General features: G+C 32.3%; 1 protein-coding gene across 4 annotated transcripts in view; it reads left to right on the top strand.

Moving 5' to 3' along the window:
* The window catches only part of LOC143914593 (connectin-like), a 127,925-nt gene extending 104,937 nt beyond the window's left edge, over positions 1 to 22,988 (top strand). For 3 of the 4 annotated variants that reach the window (XM_077434864.1, XM_077434862.1, XM_077434861.1), the window contains exon 5: positions 21,483 to 22,987. In XM_077434864.1, coding sequence (XP_077290990.1) covers positions 21,483 to 22,036 — 554 coding nt within the window. In that variant the 3' untranslated portion in view covers positions 22,037 to 22,987. Of the gene's footprint in view, positions 1 to 21,482 lie in introns of all 4 variants that reach the window. The other variant, XM_077434863.1, reaches the window with a different exon arrangement.
* Positions 22,989 to 23,386: the final 398 nt, after the last annotated feature.

Genomic DNA, 23,386 nt, shown 5'->3' with positions numbered 1-23,386 from the left:
GGAAGTTTTTAAGGAAAATTCACCATCAGTTACTTTAAAAAGATTGAACCCTACTCGTTGGTCTTTAAGACTAGATTCCATCAATGCACTTATATTCATATACAGATGTTTTAAAATGTCTTACAGAAATAATTTTAAAAAGTAAAAGAAAGGATGAACAATCAGAAGCAAAGGGACTAAAAAAGAAAATGGAAAGTTTCGAATTTATTCTCCTACTCGTGCTTTTTGATAACATTCTTCAGCCTCTCAACTTTGTATCAAAGCTCCTACAATCAAAAAACGTCGATGTTATCAGTGCTCAGTCGATGATCAAAAATGCATACGACAATCTCAATCGTTTTAGGAATACATTTGAAGAATTTGTAACGATTTCATCAACGATTGCAACAAAATGGGGTTTGGAGCCAAAATTGACATCGAATCGTCAATCTTTTGTCAAAAAGCACTTCGATGAACTTAGTAATGATACACGATTCCAAGATTCATTGAAAAAGTTTGAAATAACAATTTTTAATGCGGCACTAGACGTAGCCTTGATACAATTGAAGGTTCGTTTTACATCTTTTAACGATATTATTTCAAAGTTCGCCTTCCTACAAAGTAAAAATCTCATTCAATTATCAGATGACGACTTATATCGTGAAGCCAAATCTTTAGCCGACCAATATGTCAATGACTTTGACAAGTCACTACTTAACCAGGTGCTTGATTTTCATTCGTGCTTAAGAGAAAAAATAGAGAAGATCGACAGTGTTCATAATTTGGCAAAGCTCTTCATTTGTGATTTTTTCTACGTAAAAAGGTATGTATTTTGAAAAAATTATTTTGCCGAAAAGAAAATAATATGTGTATATGGGGGGGGGGGGGCGCCGTAAAATATTTTGCGGGGGGGCGCCTGGAATTCACGTTACGCCACTGATTTGAACACCTAAAGTTAAACACTAATTGAGAAACGAGAAATTCAATAATGCAGAGGAGATAGTGAAAATATGATATATTTTTTTACGTATTTTAATTCGGAAAACAGTAAATTTTTTTGGAAAATGAATTCACTAAACTGTAAAAGACAAGAAAAGTGTAGAAAATGTTAGAAATTAAAATATAAAATAATTTTTAATGAAACTATTTTTTAGTTTTGTTTCGCGCGCTTTTGTCAGGGTACATTATTGCGCGCTCATTCTGGGGTGCCGAATTTACTGTTGATCTTCATTTTAAAGTTCTAAATTGTAGTACCAAAAATTAATTTTAACAAATGGAATGTTCAACAAAAATATGTAATAAATATACATAAATGACTTGCCAATTGTCCTCCGATGGAGTGTGAGATCCATGCTGAGAAACACTATACTAACCTATGTATGTATGTATGTATGCACGTACATATATTTTAGTAACATTTAATATTGGAAATAGCCTGTGCAATCAGATATATTTTGCCCCGACATTATATCTGAGTAAACGTAATACATATTAGAGAGCGTCAAGGCACATAGGCAGACGACAAAGGTTTAGCAAGAGAGAGAGAGAGAGAGAGCTTGGATTATTTACTCGGCGAACAACGCTAATAATATACATATTCAAAGGCGTATCGTTACGCAGCCAGTGTGCGGCTTATTTGCGGAACGCGGTAGTGGCAAACTTTTCCGGAAGTTCAGCCTCCACCCTCTCCCCGTATCCGGAATCCGCGAAGTTAAGCCGTTGCGGCTCTTCTTCGGTGTTGCTTGGCGTTTTTAAGTCTGACGCACTGTATTTGGGAAATAGTGTGCAGGGGATACACCCACAGGAGACAGGACTATCCTTTGGCGAAAATCGGGTAAAAAAGAGAAAAAAACCTCATTTGATCGTACAAAGCCGACTTGTTATCTCGCATCGTCCGAAGGGGTTCTTTGATCCCATTTACGTGGGGAAAATTCGTTTCGCACGCTTTTCACCATGTTACAGATTAGCGCGGCGTGTAAGCCGCGAAATCGTCGAAGTGCATTGTATTGAATTTAATCATTTTTTCCGGGAAAATTAATCATTCAGATATGCCGGTATATTTTCGGATTTCGTCTACGTCAAATATTGTTGATCTTTTTCTCCCTCCGCTTTTGGTACTGAAATGAAAAGTCGCCGGTGCGTGTAATTGCCATAGTCGACTTAACGTGTTATTTTTAAATTTGGACGTCAAACGTCGCGCAAGCAAACAAATTTTAAATGTCTAAATTAATTGGGTGTAATGATGTTAAAGTCTACTGAAGTAGTCGAAATGTTGAATCGTATCGTTCTTTGATTAATTATTATGTTTATATTTTATAATGTAATATTGTAAGTTGTTTAATTAAAGAGAAACGATCGCTGATTGTGAATTCAAGAATTAGTCGTTATAAATTACAATGAGAAATGAAGTGAAATATACATGAATATCTTTGTTATTTATTTATCGGAGCAGAGGCTAATCAATCGTTACTAAGTTTCACCACTAAATTCAAATATGACAATGATTTTTATTGTTGTCCTTTTGTTTAATGAGATATGTGCGTTTAAGTGGATAAGTGGAATTTTTATAGATTTTTGGCTTTTGCAGTCTAGCTCAAAATCTAGTATTGCTGTGGTAATCTAGTATTTTTTACTCTTTTTTTCTCGAGCGTATTATGCATTTATTGGGCCAGTTTTATATTTCCTTATGTTAATAAGGATTGGTTTTCAATCTCAATAGTTTTATATGATATCTGAATGTACTAATTCGAGCGGAAATTATTTTAAATTACATTATGAAATGTTATAGGTGGGGCTACTCATCGCTCGTGAGTGAGATCTAATTATGTGCTTCAAGCGTAGAAATCTTCATTCTTTATCTCGCTATTGCATCATGCATACGGTTATCAAAACAGCATTTTTTAACCCAATTTAAATTTATTTACTGCTTGAATTAGTACGTATAGACAAAACAAACAATCTTTATAAACATGGTAAAGTGAAAAATTAGCGAAATAAATTCATAGCATTCATAATAATGGCAAAAAATGTGTAAAAAAAGTATATATTGATTTTTGAAATTCGCTAGATAATTAATTATTAGTATTTTGATTCAATGAGAAATCACAATCAATAGAAAAAACAATTGATTGCAAATACTCACTTTTGGCACAGCAATACTAGAGATTTTAAATTAAAGACTAGAAAAGCCGAAAATCTGTAAAAATTGCCCATTTTTTTGAAACTTATTTTATCTCTTCAAACTCTCAACAAATATCATCTTCAAGATTGATTGGTCTCCGCTACGGTATTTTTTTTTCATTGTTATTTATAATTATTTCTTAATATAAATAAATAATAATTCATTGATTTTATCATTGGATAAAGCTTTTTCATAGTTGCTATTAAGGCTGGTAAAATTTTAAATCATTCACCGCACAAAGTGTTTTATCTTCCGCTACGTTAGTGGTATTTTATTTGCCTATCGATTCCTATATAATATCGTCGTCCAGTAACGTTTATATTAGCGTTAGTTTTATTTTATCCAAGGTTTTCTGTCAATTTTGACTCGGAGTATGTACATATATTGGAGTATTTGTCATATTTATTGAATGATTTAACCGCATACATAATCGTGGATATATTAATTAATAAATAAATATTTATAGTTAACGAATTATTATCTCCGTTTGTCTTTTCAAATGGAGCTAGTCTTTCACTATATCTGGAAAATAAACCTATAAAATCATCATTTTTTTCATCACCAAGAATCATCAAGTGCTCGTCAAAATCATCAAGTAATAAATTTCGATTGAAATTCAATATGACTCATCAAGATTTTTATTTATTCGACTTTGATTTCATCTGAGACTAGAAAAATATATTTCCTATCTACTAGATTCGTTCTTTTTTCACTGTTATTTATTTTTAGAAAACAACGGAAAGCTTCTGAGTAGCATGCAATGAAATTGTTTGTCATGATGTAGTACATAGAAGGGTGTTTATAAAAATATAAAAGTCATGCAAGTTAGATCACACTGTAAAAGTGCATATCTTTAACGTAAATATGTATGTACACATTTATGTAAAATGTTAATGGCGTTACTTTGAAAGAGTATGACTTTTTAAACCTTCATTCAATTGATATTTTTTTCCATTGAATGAACTTTCCCATTTAAAGCAAGTACAGTATATGTATCGGCTGCATTACTTTTATATTATACAAATTTATTGTTGAAATTTTAAATGGATATAAAGATGAGACATAATATGAAGGGTATTAACGAGGCTTAAGTGTACCAATTTCTCCTTTTGAAGGCGACTGTTTCGTGTTAACGTTTCAATCAACGCAGTAAAGGACCCCTTCTGAGACGAAAGGACGGGGGGAAGTGTCCTGTCAACCGATCTACATCACTTTTACGATTTAGCGAGGGCCTCTCTTTCAGAATCACCCTATACATAATACGGTTTCGATCTATTCATCCATTGTGCGCTGCGACGGGAATTCACCTGGATCCCTACGTTTTTTTCCCCGGTTGCCCTGCGTAAATTGTTGCATTCCGTCCATTCATCTTCACGGATTATAATAAACCAAAGAGGGTGGCTGCTCTTCTCATAATGGCGAACCGTAGTACGCATTCGAAAGGACTACGGCCCGGAATAAATGACGGCTACCTCGAAAGGTGAAGGCGCCCTTTTACACTTTTGTTTGAGAGGAAAAAAATAAATAATGTGTTTTGTGCAGCGGAATTGCATTTGCGCACTCGAGCGTGCCAAAGTTGGATTGAGTATTGTTGATGTGCAAGAGATCAATACAGTCGATTGCTTTGGTGACTTGTTATGCGCGCTTTTAGGTATTCATATTGTATTCGTACTAAATTCGAACTCGGTGCTAACTGATATGATCACTTATATGTCGATAGAACAATGTCATCAATGGTTAGAAAATAAACCATTTATAATAATTTGTTCTGTTAGCTTAGTTCTAAGTTGCAAGTTGTGTATTGCATAAGTTTGTGGGAAAGTATAGAATTGGCCTATATCTCATTGGATATACGTGGTCGCAGCCTTAATCAATCATTATCAAACTTGTCAAAGATATGTCTCGCTCTGCGACGATCGGATACATCGTTCTAGTTTTTTTCCTCTTCTCCTTTCATTTTAGCGAAGCCCTTTTGGACGAGCGAGCTCAATTTTGTCGTTTCACGAATCACCAATTTTCAATAGGAAATAATAGGCGATTTTATATATCTTCATTCTCATTTTCGTGCGCTTAATTTCCACGCACTACTGCCACTTAATACCCGATGACCTGATTATTATTAATGGAGCGACTTGCTCTTGACGTGATTTATCAATCAATCTTGTCGGTGAGATGGTGATCTGTATAATTACTTAATCCCGGGCTTCGGAAAATAAATTCTAGGAGGGTAATCTATTCGCCGATGCGGAGCTTTATCGAAAGTTCGCTCGACTTAGCACGCTCTATCTGTTCCGTTTTATTTTTGATGTCCTATTGTTTATTTAAAGTTCTCGCACGTAAAGGAAACTGATACTTTGGTTCAAAACAGCCTTAAGATATCACCGAAGAAGTTCTTGCCAACTTGCCTAATGAATCACGAGACTTTGGGGAAAACGGTTTTGCTTCTCTTGCCGAAGTATTAATTTAGCAGTGTTACGTTTCAATTATCTTATTACATAAAATGATTAATTCTATAATGCCCCCGAGGGTCGGCATGAATATTTTTTTATTATTCAATTCAAGAGGATGTTTGTGAATAGATTCTAAAGCGATGCTCGCTCATAAGACATTCCGGAGGAAAGTTTCACTCAGTCAGTGGATATTTCTCCGGAAAAGTAAAAGTTACATTCTCTTATTAAAAACTTGGCGTGGGAAATTTCAGAACCGCGTCTTACAACCGCGAAATATGTGTTTAAACTGTTCAATAAACACGAATCGTTCATGTTTTCGAATAATTTCAAAGTTTTTTCTCCCCCTCTCATTCCATCTTCCGTCGAATCTCAGACGTTTTACGTGTGCAAAATTTCCATATTGTCGTAAAGCGACGTTCAATTCGCGAATACTAAAAAGTGAAATCGCCGAATTTTTAATATCAAAAGTTGGCGAACTTTCCTCTCTTAAATTCTCTTTGTTCATCATCTGAAAATTCGCGCGTTTTATATTACTTTATCCCATTTGCGAAGCATAATGGGTGAAGTTAGCGATCATGATAAAAATTTTATCGTGTTACTTTGGCCGATACCCATCGAACATCTTGTTGATCGTTTTGAGAAACTTTGAAATTCGATCACGCAAAAACCGTCGCAAGTTAAACATTCATAATAGGCTTAATTAATTAATATTAAAAAAAATATCAAATGACCCTTCAGCCTGCAAAGATAATAAATATGAAGGCAAACTTTTTTCCGTACTTATACGTTCAATGCACCTATCGTTCTTTTGATTACTAATATAATAAATTGTTACTATAATAATGCTAAATTATATTCATAATCATTTCACTTTCAATTGAAATATGAATTTATTGATAAAATGTATATCAAATACGTTCCAAATTGCTAAAAAATAAATTAAATTGAAATCTAGACGACTTTCAAAGTTTGTTAGCAATTTTTCTTTCTTTTGTTTTATTTGTAATTTAAATCAAATTTTCAACTCCTACAATATTAATATTAATGCAATAACAACATGTAGACAATCATTCAAAATTAATTTGAAACCATGCGTTGGTACCATATTTTTTAGATTAATTGTGCTGTGCGCACACAAGAAAACGATGACAAATTATCGCGGCTAAATCATTTACACGAGTGAGATTCGGAATGTGAAATTCGGAAGTGGCCGACGAATAATTAATATTCGAGCGACAAGTGCATGATTAATGGAAATGCATTAAAGGCGGCGACGAGAGGCGTCATTGAAAAAAATTATAGAGAAATATTAAGACTCGTCCCTTGATTTATGGGTTTTGAGGGGGCGCCGACAGGAAGCACATGGCGCGCAAAGATCACAAAATAAGCCCAATCGCTTGATATTGCGCAGACATATTTTATTATTCTCGCAAATTTAATAATGAAAAAAGGAAATTGATGGATTGTCTACGGGTCACCGTTGACGTGATACACGTGGAAAGTTCGCAGACTCGACTACCTCAATCGACCTTGTAACATCTGCAAACGTGATGATAAAATGTCACGATGGTGTAATTGGATCGGTTTTGTCTTTGAGTTATGTTTTATAATGCCATAATATTAATTATGAATGCGTAAAGTCTGCCGAGTTGGAAAAGCTGTTAGTGGGCTCGTTAGGCAACATGTCAGTTGGGGAAAATCTATTGTTTTAACTTGCGACTATAATATTTTAGTAAATTTGGTTCGATAGCTAATTATTTTACATAGTTTGATAGCGCTTCAGACATTTTTGGATTTATTGCAGTCTTTTATTCGACTGACAGTGGATTCATTACAAATTTTGAATTTAATATCTATGCACTAGTTTTTATTCAACATCATCATCATTTACAGCCATTCACTATCCACTGCTATATGGAGGCCTCTCCAGCACGCCTCCACTCGTCTCTATTTTGCGCAACTTTCATCCATCTCATCCCAAACATTTTTCTAATTTCGTCCACCCATATTCTTGCGGCATTTCTTTCGCCCGTTTAAATTCTCTCAGGTACCATTCCAGCACTTCTTTTGCCTACCTTTCGACCATTATTCTAGCTACGTTACCCGCATATTGCCATTAAAATCTCTTTACTCTCTCTATCTTGTCACATTTCTCACCTACGTATTCCGTTTCCTATCACACCTCGCTATACCGAGTGTACAGAGTTCTATACTTCTTTGAGTGCATTGGACTTTTTGAAATATGTTGGCGTTTAATGTCACACCATCATTGGCAAAAAACATTGGTGGAAGATTTTTTTTTATTCAGGCAAAGAAGCATTTTTGATTTGAAAACGGCGTTCATTCGCCCAAATGAACTCCGTTCTTATTATAAAACTAAAAATAAGTATCTTTATTTCCTCTTCTTTGCTACCGGAGATGTTGTTTGTCCTAAATATTAATAATTACTGACTACTTTATACTGTTTTATAAATATACTAATATATGTATAAATCAACAGTATATTGGGCTTAATTTCCTTTAAAATTTCTAGAGTCAGTTCAATAATGAATTTTGAACTAAAATTTTGGATTTTTTTCTCTCGATAGTTTGGCTTTATATGTATGTATTTTAAAAACACTTTTAAAAAACAAGTTTTTTCGAATGCATGAAATGTATCTTAATTTTTATATATGAAATGTTATATGAAATAGTTTTTCATTGAAATGCCATGTTTTACAGCCGTAAGTTAACATATCGCGATGCATAGCATCGTTTATGTATGTACTTTTACCACTTAGACACTTAATATAAATTATAGATACTAGATCGAGTTGCCAGTAATTGTTTTATATGCGCTATCAAGATTGATTTTATCACAAAATTGCCAATCGATAAAACTCATTTGGAACGAAAACGAACATAACGCAATCGAAATGGCGATCGCACCGTTGATAAACTTCCTACTATTGAAAAAACTTAAAATTTTATATTATAAAAAAATAAAGTGAAGTCATTATTCAAATAAAACGATTCATCAACATGAAATATGTACAATGAAACGTAATATATTGTAATACGTATGCAAGCTTATGCGTATGTACGTATTAAGGGTGGATTAAAAAATCAATATGGTTTGCGATTTGTTCATGTATTCTCCGTGGATTTCCATTGTTTTCCGATTTGTTTCGTGTGAGTCAACTTTGAGCAGGATGAAATTTTTGCACAAATTGTTACAACTTTTCGTGCGCCTTTTTGAAAGCTATAGGGATTTGGCAAAAAAAAAGTAATTTTGTATATATAATATATAAACGAATCAGATGTCGCATGAGTGATTCGATTAAAAAATAAACAAATTCCGTAAACGCTTTCTAAAATATATTTTACACATTGTTTTCAATTTAAAATGTAATAAAATCGCACGTCATATCCAGTGAGTTTATTTCGCGTTGTTTGTTTTGCGATTTTGCCTTTTTCGCCTTTGATATGGAAGATTTTTCTAGGCGTTGAGTTTTATATAACTTAGAGACGAGCGTGAGCGCCTACATTTTTCTTCGTGAGACAAAACCATAAATCCTTTTTATGAATGTCGTTTTATGTCTTTGCTACACGTGTAATGGCCTTTATATGTCGTATTAATTCAACGGACAATATACGATAAAGAAATTCGAAGGGTCGAAAATTTGTTCCGCGAATGCTCGTCGATTTGTTTCAATTTTCGCAGACATTGGCGAAATATTGAATTAAACATTAACAAGACATCCCCACTCTTTATTAAAATGTGTGCGATAATGTCCTTAGACGATAAATTAAGTTTTATTCTGTTTTTTCAAGGAGTTTGAATGGAGGCGAGTGGTTCGCATATGGTACGTGCACAATGGGTTCCGAACCATTGTTCCAGCAGTACCTGCATTGAATTTTTCCAGCAGAGCAATTGTTTGTGCTCGACTATAATAGCCCAAGTTTTGTTTTTCCTGGACGTGAGCCCGACTATAGAATATTTATCATGGTTATTGCTCTATTAGACCGTTTCCTATAATTTTCGTCCGTACTCTTACCCACTTCAACTGCACCCTGTGTGACTTGCTCGCAAACCGACTACATAATGCATGCGAGCATTCAGCTGCTATTTTGAGTGTCAAATTTAAATATAAATCTGTATTTATTGCTTTATATTATACCGACTTATAGTGCTCGTAATATTTTCTGTAGGAAAAGTTTATAAAATAACATGAATTCATTGAAATATGTGTTACAGTTATTGAAAAGCTTAAGTTGTTTATATGAACTAACTAAACATGCTCTTCACTAGCCAAAGTTATAACAGTAATATGATCTAAATTTTCAAACAAAATTAATGGAAATATCTAAAAAGTTATTTATATTGAAGTATTCGCAACAGCATAACGTCATTTAGAGTGTAGGAAATTACATGTAACAATGACTTGTATGATTATTATACATATCTATTTTAAAGTTTTACACGCTGACAATATTAGATGTGGTCAAAATTGGAACCCCAGCTAACAATTTACAATTAAAATTAATGGTGAAATGAATGCTTTATTTAAAATAAATTGTTGAAGTTTTTTATAAATCAATAATGAAAGTTTACATGTATTAAGGTGTTTGATTTTGGTTTTGGTTTGAATTCTCGAGAGACTGGTCGGTGTTCGGGATTTTTTCTGGACTCTCGAGGCGTATGATGTAAAAAAATTGTTTCAATTTAATTTATTTTTTATTAATATAAAATTGATTTATTAATAATATAAAAAGTTAATAGTATATCTAGTAACTGAAAAAAATAGAAATATACAAATAAATTTATTTGAAATAGCTTCTAAAGAATACTAAAATATATAAATGAACATCTGAAAGCCTATTTATAGATTTGCCACAAATATTTCCAGCTATGGAAAAAACTCTTTCTGTTTCGGTCAAAGTTGATTTTATTATTAAAACCAACGAAATATATTTTTAAAATTGTCTATTTTTTTCTCCTGTCAGCATGTATATTTTCATTTTACGTTAGCTATTTTTACAAGGTTTTTATTTAGTTCTCTTCGGTTACTTCTTATTTAATTCTTCATTCATCATCAAACAAACTATTGTCTCATCTTCATAAAAATCAAAAAGAGTTTATTCCATTATGTAATCGTCAATAGAAGATGGATACACTCGCTTCATAATAGTTTCATCGTAGAATATAAATTCTCCTTTATTAAATCATTTAAAGGATTGGATTTGAAATAATTTTCCAGAGATTCAAGATAAGGATTTTCGGGACCAGGGCATTAAAAATTTCGTGAGTTCTCAGTAATTTTTGTCCTGGGTTGTCCTGGGCAGAAACTCTAGTTTGACTTGAATTGTATTGAACTAATGCTCAATAGTTTTATCAGACTTTTTATATTTGCTATTAATGAAAAAAGAACTTGCTTATTTTCCAATAAATAAGCCTTTTCCGTCAACGTGATTTGATTCGTTTCATTTCGTTTTTGCTTTTGGCAAACTTATACAAAAGTTTATCAATGTTACTAAGCAATTTCCGTTTCACCAGGATATCCTCTTCCTTCATACATTCTAAATTCCCAGTATTGATTTATTTTTGTAGGAGAATAATGGTAACATAATTCCTTTAGAAATTCGTCTATCAAACATGAAAAAAACCTTTCAATCATACATACATATGTACATATATGAGCACTTATGTATGTACATACATATATATGTATATAATACAATAAATGTAGAAATGTGTATACATATTCTCAGAAAGACCAACAAGTGTTTTTGCATATATATCAAGCTTTCACAAGTTCAGACGATAAGGCGAAGCTTAGTCCTTCGAGACTACAAAGGTGTTGTTCGAGACTCTCAAACAGTATTCACCAGTATCAAATTGCCAAACTATTTTAGTGGATTTGCGAAAGTTAGTATGGTACGGCGTTGAGTGAAAAGTTGATATGACTTAAATTTTGACAACTTTCCTTCGTTATATGGTCATAGAGGTATTTTGTGTTACCCTAAAACAAAACTATAATACAATACATTTGTATGCTTGTATATGTAGATATGTACGTTTACATATGTAATGACGTTTTCTATTTTTATCTAGGCATATAAAAAATTCTATAACACTCGTATTATTTAAAAAAAATTGCGTGCTTCTTATGAAAGTCATGTATACGTAATTTTAACACGACGATAAATAATTAACGCGTTGATTAGATGCGAAACAGGATAAAAGAAAGAAAATGAAATAATTGCGCAAATATTTGTATATGGAGAATGTACCAAAGGCGACATACTTTAGCCAGTCTTACGTTATATGGAATTTTTCTTTTATTCCAGAATAAAAATGTTAAATTTGTAAAACAGTAAATGTATGTTCGAAAGAACTTTTAAGGCACATACCGCTGCACTAACAACTTTTAATGCATACACGTCGTCGAGTAATTGCATAATAAAAAGCTCATAATTTAAGCGTGTAATTGATGATTCAGCAATTGAGAAAGATTGTTTAATAGCACTCTAGGGATTTTTTTATAGCATAATTATACAGAAGTCACACTTCTAAAAGCTCGTAATGAAACTATTTTGACTTAAATAAATAAATTAAAACTGTAAAACAAATTTTAATTATTTATTGTAGATGATGTAAATATATACATACTTAAATCATGTAAGGAATTTTGGTATTATTCACTATATATAGTTACATATATATAGGTTTAATTTCGACTGCGAAGAATCTCAGACGACATATATTGAACAATTGGAGCGTGGGAATATTCAAAATGATGGAAATGTACAAAGGTGATCGTGTTAGGTGAAAATAAACTACATCGATGCTAAGAGAAAACGTTTTAATATACACATACACACGTATATATATATATATATATATATATATATATATATATATATATATATACATATATGTATACCACATACATTATTAACAAACCTCGTCAATATTTCGTTCCACCGCGTACCAACGATAAACTCTATTAATTATCCTGACAAGCCATAGTAAGAACGTAATACTAGTTGGCATGTATAATATTAAAGAAACCCTTTTGTCTGCTTATGTATTATTATAATATGCTAGATGTGTAATTATTCATGGCTTATGATCACCACATTCAAGCATTAAATGGTAATCGTGGGTGGTTTTGTTTGGCGGAGGGTAGGTTTTTCGAAAATTCAAATAATCAGGTTTATGTCTGGTACTATTTGAAACGTTATATTCAACAATATAGTGATCATTCAATATAGTGATTTTGTTTAATTATAAGTATTTTAAACATTCATCCTACTTGAAAAATCGTTGAAAATTTCTATTCTCCAATAAAATTCCGTCAGTTAAGTGCTAGTAGATATTTTTTGAAACAGTATCCTTTCTAAGATGCTTCACATATTTCTTATGATGAAATATTAGTGATAAATTGTTTGTTTCTAATAAATTGTAAATCTGTTTTTTTTTCCTTCATTACAATTTAACCTACACATGAAATATGGCTCGTTTAGTGTGAAAGTATCCTTTTAAAGATCTTACAATTGTTTTCCTTATGTATGCATTTATAATGATTGTAATAATAAATATATTTGGTGATTTTTTACTTTATCTACGTACGTAGTAACAATAGATGAAGTTTTGTAATCATGCGAAAATACGAACTCAAGATTTTGACTGATTCGAACTCAGAATCGATCACTGATCACGTTTTCATGATCTAGAAAAAATATATGTGTGTGTCTGTGTATTTTGGAGATTTTTTGAACACCGTTAGTCTTATCGAACTGAAACTTAGTATTAGTTACTAAAATTCTTATCGATACGACGTAATTTTTGGCATAACTGGCTTTGACTCATAACTGGCATGTGTGAACGTGTATGTTTGTTTAATTATTGAATTTTGTTATATGACCTTCTTATATTCCTCAAATACATATAAAGTCGTGAGTTGGTTACATCCGAATTTTTTTAAATTGTCTATGGAATAGAATGCTGTCTGTCGCTGGTTGATGTATTTATGTATATAGAAGTAGAAACTTCATATGACTAAAAAACAATCGTCGTATTTTACTGTATTCCAATCTTATTCTTAAAACCATTTACAAATCGGCAAACAAGTCTTAAATACTAGCAATTTATTTAATAACAGGTTCGACTTTGCTTAAAATTGGTAAATTAAATTAAAGTTCGACTCTAAAATTGCTTTATTTTATTCAGACCCTATTTTTCGTAGCTATGAAAATTTTTGTAGAAAGAGGCTTGTCCCCAGACAAATCCCTACGTGGATGATCACTTAGAGAAATAAGCGCAAAAAGCATTTCTCCGTTTCCTATGTATGAAATAGTATGGGTACCCCACTCTTTTCTTTTTGGACATTCTTTAGAACTTCGAAGAAACTCCTCATTGATTCGTTTTGTTCTCCAGCTTCCACGTGGTAATACGTCAAGCCCGTCGTTGCTAGAACGGTTAGGACATCATAATTCAACGGTTGTTCCTTGTTGGAGCTTTATTGAATGGATCCCATTCTAAGAACTTTCCAATTTCGAAATTAAATCGTAACTGCCGAACCCAATGTGTGTAAACTTAGGCTATCACATATTATTTTAACCTATTTTTCTGGTAGCCTATGCTCCTAATTATTATTTTAAATGTTGCTCCTTATTATCATTTTAAACATTTTACCGTTGTGACGATAAAATTAATGATATACTCTTGACCACTTATGCCTTACAGGGATGTCTTGTGCTTAACTCTAGTATGTAGTAGTATGTACATTGGTACTGGTTGTGGATGTAGAACAATCCTCACTATTCTGTTTTAATATTCCGTTTTAGTTTGTCATAGTGTTGATTTGTATTTTAAGAACACACTGAAAAGTGCGGTATGATACGTGCTAATGGTTTCCATCTATGATGGGCGTATATTTATGTAATTGTTAATTCGTACGATGCTTCTACTAAATTTCTTTAAAAATGAGAATTACCGTCGATCACTGTCAAACCTACATATGTCAATACAAGGATACAATATTATAACGTAGGAACATGAGAGAGTATCCACTGTCTAAGTGCGTTCGTAGGTGAACAATAGAGAGCCCCGGATTAGGCTATCGAGACTTAGTAAATACCCGAACAAAGGATACGCTGGAGTTCTCATAAACCCGGGTGAGTGCGTGCGACTAGCCAGGGTAGACTACGCGCCTAGACAATTAATGGATTGGGGAAGCTATGCTGTGCAACTTGTTCTTTATAAGGAAGTACATACCGTACTCCACAGTGGACCTCCTGAATAGTTGAATAAATGCTGTGAAGCGACTTCGGTTTTGATACTGAACCCACCCCCACGTAACAATATCACTGAAAAACTCCAGAGGGTGAGTTTTTCCAAGAATATCGATGGCATAGATTAGACGTGCTAGCGTTTTTAACCAACTAAAGAAAAACACATGTACTACCCTGTGTGTGACCTGTTGGTGAAGATGAAGTACAAATGTCCAAAAGATTTCCGATGTCCGGTCATCCTATTCAGGACATACAAAACACTACCTTCTTATGGTAATCTTATTAAAGATTTCATATAGAAACGTTGCAAAATTCTTAATTTATTATGCAGTTGATACTGCAGGGCAGTATGGGGACATTGTGCTGTTATTATGTTATTAAATGAAATCGAATGCCTAGACATCCCCATTGCAGGGTTGCACGTGGGCTCTCTCCCCCAAACCCTACACCCACCCCTCCCTTCCAACGCATTTGATTATGGCGGCAGCTCAACCGTGAAATGTTTGGGTCGGATTATTGGGTTTCGGGCCGATATCTCACTCGGGCAGTCCTAAAAAGCGTTACAGTTTTTGAGGAGGCGCCCGTCACGTTATCCCCATTTGGCGGCTCGGTAATGGGACCGGAAGTAAGATACGCCGAGACGGAAGTCGGGCCGATTCGTCGCTCTTTATAATGCTTCCTCGTTCACCATTTCCCACCCGCTTTCTCCAACCCCCTCCCCCCTTCGTATTTTTCTGCCCCAGCCCTGCTACTGCTGATATTCGCAGAGGCGATAAACGTTTATTGTTATGGCATAAAAATAATATCTTGCAAATGTATATGCTAATATGTGATCGTATAATATATCGATATTTTTGTGGTGCGAAATTGTTATTTCGCGAAAAATTTCATCTTTCACATATACTATATGTATATTTACATATAATCGAGATGATATTGCGCTGTTAAAACGTATAAATAATGGCTTTTTATCATATTGTTTATATCTTCTAAAAATTGATGAATATTTTTATTTATTCATTTATTTTCAGGAAGACCTCACAGGTTAGCCCAATGCACCTTCCTGGCCAGAAACATTGTACATTTAATACAATTATTATTAGTAAATACTATACAAAGTAAATTTTATTTAGATATACCAGGAAGGCCTTACAGGTAAACCCCAATGTGCCTTCCTGGCCGATTACAAACAATGCAGCATTTTTATTACACAAGTTGCTGAATTGCGACACACTGAAAACTCGTAATTAATGAGACGTCTATGAATTTTACATAAAATTTATTTGTACATTAATCATACTCAAATAGTGGTGACATAGTAGGTAGGAAGGTTTTTAGTCAATTTAATCGGGAACCATTTCAACAATGAAATAAAAAAATTGGCAAACTCTGATAGGAAACGACAGACCTGCAGTCACAAATCCGTGACCACTTTGTTCAAGGCATTATATGCTAACCACTAGTTTATTCTGCTACTCTATGTGTAAAATGTTCCGTTATATTACTCAAATTCGTTGTTGAATTAATTAACCAATAGCATAACTCTAAGGTAGAGCCAATGCTAACCACTGAAAGGTTCAGATTCAAGCCGTATGCGATGGAAATTAATTTATTCGGAGTATTTCAGCAGTGCTGCTGGTCAGACTTTTGCTTATTAGTCGATCGATGCGATCAAAGTTTATCAATTTATTTGATATCATTGTTGAAACGGTTTCTTTATCACCATTATTTGAATATATTACTCTATAAATGTATATAAATATGTTTAATCAGAGTTTTACCACAGTCGCTTTAGGCCCTAAAGTTTAGGGTTGCCCTAAATTTTAGGGCAACTTCTAATGACACCATGTTATAAATATATATTAAAAAAAATTATTTTAAATCTTCGCATATATTATAATATTTAGGTTTGTAAATGCTTCATGTTTAATCAAATAATAGTGATTTTATGTGTAACTTTGTTATAAAATCTTGATTTCATTAAGATGCGTAGTATGATTAAAAATTAATTGGGTTAAAGAGATCAATAAAACTTCATCAATTAATCAAACGTGATTGTTTTTACTTTCATGAAACGAAAACAAAAAGATTATGGTTAAATTTATTGCGTTATTGTTTCGACTTCAAATATTTAAATTATTAAAATAAACTCTAAACAGATAAATCCCGGAATAAAACGCAGCCAACAAATTTCATTAAAGTTTGAAAACCTACATGAAATATTTTTTTGGTTTGAGAAAATGAATTATTATACGAAGCTTTGGGAGTATTTTTTAGACCTTAAAGTGGTTTTGACCGATGTCAAATAAATTGATGACACAAATCTTAGCAGCATATTTTGGAAATGTATTTAAAAAATGAAATTAAGAAGCTCATAACGTATGTAAATATATGTAATATACTCAAATTACATAAACAAGCTGTTGCTTTATTTATGTTTTTACAAAATGAAATAATATTTTTTCTGTATGCTAATGACATTGAGTTATGTTTTTTTTTTTTGATGAAAATTCATACATACATATATATATGAAATCAAAGTATCCGGAAAATTTAAAAGAAAATTGTAAACATGCATTGTGAGGTTAACGCTTGTACAAAGAAATTCTGATAAATTCCCTTTTGAAATACTGATGAATTTATTCCCAAAGAAAATTCTTTTCATTCTTGACAGTACGACCTTGAATTTTGACGTCTACATTTTTGCTTGCTTTGTAAAGAAAAATTCGCTTTTATCTTTACATTTCTTAATGAAATATATAAGCATTAAAGGCGAAATCCTTTCGGCTTCCAGCTCACGTTTTGACTCGACCTCCGCCGGGAGTATTAGACATTGAGAGAAAGAGAGAGAAAGACGTAAAAAAATATAGTGTCACCCATAAATATATATATATATATATATATATATATATATATATATATATATATATATATATATATATATATATATATATATATATATATATATATAGAATGGCGTTTAACCTTATTGTTTAATTGTTCGATCTGAATTATTTATTTCGCATTAAAATAAGGGATGACCCGCATAGAGGGTGTTTATAATTTTTAACGCGCGGTCAAGTCGACGGTAATTCCGAATTTATGACCGTCGCTTAAATAAAGAGTTGAATTATAATAGAGCGTCATGGGGGTTGTATGTTCGTATAAAGAAATATGAATTTATGATCATTGCCGACGGGGATGCTGGCCAACTAAAACTCCTGTTAATATTCGTTAGTGCACGGCCCTGCATGCATCGTGGATGTGCAGCTTAATCTGCCTGTTACAGTATCATCGGTTATATAAATCGCCAAGATTAAATTATGCGACCAAATTAGCTGGTGGTTGCTGTGCCATTCTGGAATGCAAATATAACACTCGAAAACTATTCGAAACATTATTTATTTAAACAACTAGAATCATCATACGTACGTATAAATATGTATGTGTCTTATGACGAAATTTAATTCTTATATTACATATGTATATTTAAAGTATATTTAAGGTTAAGTTGCAAAATAATTATTTACTAAGTTAGATTAGTAAGATATTTGGGATGTTGAATAAATAAATTGAGTGCATTTGGGTGAATGAACGCCGTTTGTAAATCCAAAATGCCACTTTGCCTGATGAAAAAGATATTCTATCAATTTTTTTTTTGCCAGTGATAACGTATGGATGAGAAACTTGAAAATTGAATGACAAAATGTTACACAAAATCCAATGCACTCAATGAAATAATAAGTGGAATACGTAGGCGAGAAGTATGACATAGTTGAGGGAGTGAAGAAATTGAAATGGCAATAGTTGGCTAGAAGAATGGACAAAAGTTAGACAAAGGAAGTGCCGGAATAATACCCAAGTGAATGAAAAAGAGTGAAAGTAAGATGGGTGGACGAAATTAGAAAAATGTGTGGAGTAAGATGGATGAGAGTTGCGTAAAACAAAAACGAAAAGAAGTGTATTTGAAAGGTCTTCATGCAGCAGTGGGATGATGAATGCTTGTAAATTATGATGATGAAATAATTGTTAAGCGGTAAACATATTTTGAAATATAATAAATAAAATAATTATTTCATTCAGTTATTATTACTGAAACTGAATAAGATTATATTATATAATATGTACTCTATAGATAAAATCTACATTTTCTAGAATCCAGTAAATCTCTAGTTGAATCATCATTCTATGAACATATGTTGTTTCATCCATTGTCGTTCGAATTATATGTTTTTATTTAGATTATTGTTTGATTTCGACATTATTATATATTTTTAAAGTAGCTGGAATTCTTTTTCTGAATACATTGAAAAATTTATCTCGATTTGATGTAATGCATTAAAATATTAGTGACATCTATAAAGGCCGGGATGAAATAATTTAAAATATTTAGTGTGATGAAAATCGCATTTTTTTGTTGCCAAATTTTTATTTTTTTGTACGATGTCTTGATTCAAATTTTTAATAAAGTATTTAACTTTTTTTTGTCATGTTTGCTATCCAATTAGGATTTGGACGAGATAGAAATTTTCGCATTACACGAGTGACATGTTATCGGTGAAATAAAAAGAAAGGAAAAGCAATACGCTTCTAATGAGAAAGTCACACCCCCTATATGGGAAAATATGCCCTCCCGGATAAAAGGGATATATTCGTTGTGAGCGTCGAAATCCGGAGACGGAAATCACCATTCGATCCGATTACGGACGATTGTAATGGAAAAGTTTTCTTTTGTAAATTAACGGCGTTAGGAAAATCAGCTCGTGCGGCGCTTTTTTCCCTCCTTTGCTCTCGTTGCAGACCGGAAGCCAATTTGAGTATTTATTATACGGTTTCGACAGAATTGCCATCTTATGCCGGAATTCCGGAATTTGTTCCGCCTTAGATACGCCGCCTACTGTCGGATTTTGGCGAAAGGTCGACATGGTGAGATAAGAATAGAGAAGAGAGAACGTTTCGGTGACATGTGCGGGTGGTTTTAACGAAAGGAAAACGGCACTTCGTTAGCCGAATTTAATTCTATTGGAACACTCGCAAAGAAAATCGTCGAAATCTATAATATAATAAACGAGATATTCAAGCATCTCTTCCGTTTGTGGACGATGTCAAATTTATTTTTAAAATAAGTAGACAAATGATAACGATCAAAACGCTCGAACGAGATAAAATATTCAATACCTTTTGATTTATGCGAAGGATTTCGCAGAGTCTCCCAATTTAATTTTGTATAAAGTAGGTCAATTTGTCCTTGCAAAATATTTGGTACTTATAACGCAAAGCTGAATTCATCGATCGAAATTTTAATTAAATATCTATCTTATAATCTATTGTCAGTTATATTTTATAATATTTAATTAAAAAGGTAGCTGCTTCATTACGATGAGATTTAAAAAAAGTTTCCTTGAATTAATTACATACATACAATATATTATTTTTTTTGAAGATTTTTTTTGATTTTTAAATGCTTTTTATTATTACAAAATTATGTTCACAATACATCTTATATCTATTTTAATAGCTACTGATCTACTGAGCATTTTCTATTTTACAATTTAATTTAATTTGGTTAGTAATCATAGTATTATATTATTCTAATGTTAATCTACAGAATAATAAGAAAAATAGCTCAAAAACCTATTTACAATCCTTATAAATGCTCATAATACATCTAATACATAATATTAATTAAAGACTCCCTAAAGTCGATGACCTAAAGCAAATTGTGTTTAGGTAATCTGTGTTTATATCTGAAGGGTATAGACATTTTGTTGTAATCACCGAGACTCTTCACAAGTGTGTTAGTATGGTTATTAGTGATTCTGAAGAATCGTTTTCTGAAGAAGATTTTGAAGAATCGTTTGATCAATTAATCATACATTAATACGAATGTTTCCATTTTTTTGTAAGTATTATACAAAATTTGTAGATGCTTTCATTGTTTGTTAATCTTTTAACGTACAATTAAGTAGTCAAAATTACTATCATTTTGATTCGTATCGCACTGATATATCAAATAATTACTTTTGTATTGAACTATGTATGTACATATGTACCTTTATAGTACAAAAAAGGAGCTCTGTGTAGACAAATTGATAAATAACTGCCTTCGGCCGAAAAATTCATTAAAAATTTGCCGTATTGTTAGGGTGGCGAGTATAAAACAAAATAAAACATCGAACACTGATATTTAGATGAACCGAAAAATTGTTTTTGAATTCGTTATGAATAAGGGGGAATTCAAAACCTTTTTTTTGTTATTGCGGAGAGTATACCTAGGTTGTTTTATAGGTACATATGTATGTATGTATGTATGTACTTGCTTGTCAATTTTCCGCTTCTAGTCTAACGAAACACAAATAAAGTTGCACGTATGTAAATATGCATGTTGCTAGCTCGTGTTGGCAGTTGAAACAATATTATTATTGCAACTGAACCTGTGAGCTATATTTTATTAAGCCATGTAAAGAATTCGAACGATATTTTTTTGTTCCGCGAACAAACCTGGCAAAACATTAGCAGAATTTGTATTTTTTTTACATTTTTATTTCAAGATTTCAATTCGAAAATGACGTTGGATTTTTTTATTGTTTCAGACAATAGTTTCGACTGCGACTGCCGCCTGTCTTGGATGCACATGCTGAGGAACGACACTAAGAGCGAGAAGGTCAGATCTGCTTTGGAAAAAGTGACTTGTCATTTGGAGCCGGACTTGTATGGAAATTTGCAAATACCCGAAGAAGAACCCAAAACTACAACATCACCAAATCACGATCAGCATTCTAGGAAGCACACCAAGCAACATCATTACAACTTCGCGGAGAGGAATCCACACAGGACGTCAGATGATTTTGACGACACTGCGGAATCCGAAGATCAATACGACGAAGAAACTTATGAGGACACTCAACAAGACTCCATTGCAGATTCTTACAACAGCGTTTATGGCAAAAAGAGTCACACGCACCTGTTTCAAATACCCATCAATATGCTTCCATGTCCGGAAGAGTTGAGAGATTCTACAGATGCGCCTCTGTCTCGTCTCAGTCAAGGTGAAATCAAAGACTTCAGACACAGCAATAGCGCTGTCATTCGTAGTAATTTATTATATATTTTGCTATCGATAGTATTGTTAGTGAGGATGGCATAAAAAACTGTGATCGAAGCGTACTAAGCAGTGTAAGTTGATTTGGTTTCGTGTGAATCGCCAGTGCTTTCGAGATTATGATTTACGTTGTTAAACTGATATCTAATCGTGTATTTTTATATCTATAAAAAACTGACTTTTTCATATTCTAATGATAATTAAATAAAATGAAAAAAATCAACGGTGTGATCGATCAAAGATGCGTCTTTAAGTCTCTAGTGTACAAAATACATACATATTTTCCTCCCCTTTCCACAATTAGTGAAAAAAATTCTGATGTAAGTATCCTTGTAACGATGTTCTTATCGATGAAGTCGATAAAAAAATGTAACAATCATAGATGCGTAGGTCTCACCTTTGATAGATGATATAAGTATATTTTTGTCTATTTAAATATGTTAAAAGTGTGTTAAGCTATCGTGTAATTTCATATGAAAAAAGTCTATAATCAATCCCTCACGTCTCGACTTATTCAAATTGCACAATGTAAATAATTTTCTATTGATTGGAAATCATACTTTTTTGCATAGGAATGTGAAGTATAATATTAAATTTTAGAAATTAAGTTGAATCAATGGGATGGAATGAATTTTGAAATGTGTAAAACTCGTTGTGATATTAAATCAACCTCACTCATTGTGATATCAAATCTGAGATTAATTACATAGGCTTTTGTGTCACATTTTATATTTAAAAGTATTCTTTTGTACATATTATATACATACATATATGCGATCCAAAATATCAATACTTTAACACAACGAATACATAAATATGTAATATAGAAAGGACAAAACTTCATAATCAATTAAAACTAGTGCATTTTATATATTTCTTCTATTTTTAATAATATTTCATTAGCAAGGCAAATCTCAAGCATGTTTCGTTTTGAATATTTGTGAAAATACAGATGTATCATAATCATTTAAATAAAGTATGACGAGTGGTGTGAGGAAAATTTTCGTCTTTTATTACTGTACGATATTTTATTTTATTTTTACCATAACAGGTAAAACAAAGCGGCATCTATGATCGAACTTTGAACATTAATACTACGCACATTCTACAATGTAAGTATACATATATTGAACAATCAAAATTGGATTTGCAGCAAATTTCCGAGAAATGGAGGAGAGATGCCGATTTTATTAAATCCGTCACAACAATTAAGTTCTGGATTTAATAACCATCCAGAACTTCAATAAATCATATAAGCCAGCAGCGTCAATAAATCGAATAATTTGATGGGATTTAAATCCTCGACCTCTCTACTGATAAACGTACATATGTATGTATGTGCATACATGCATATTATATGTAGTTGTACAATTTTATCTTATTTATACAGTTAAA

Source organism: Arctopsyche grandis, chromosome 7 (genome assembly GCF_051622035.1).
Source record: "Arctopsyche grandis isolate Sample6627 chromosome 7, ASM5162203v2, whole genome shotgun sequence".
Classification (NCBI taxonomy): domain Eukaryota; kingdom Metazoa; phylum Arthropoda; class Insecta; order Trichoptera; family Hydropsychidae; genus Arctopsyche; species Arctopsyche grandis.
The sequence above is the reverse complement of the archived record's forward strand: the minus strand, read 5'-3'. Positions and strand labels throughout refer to the sequence as shown.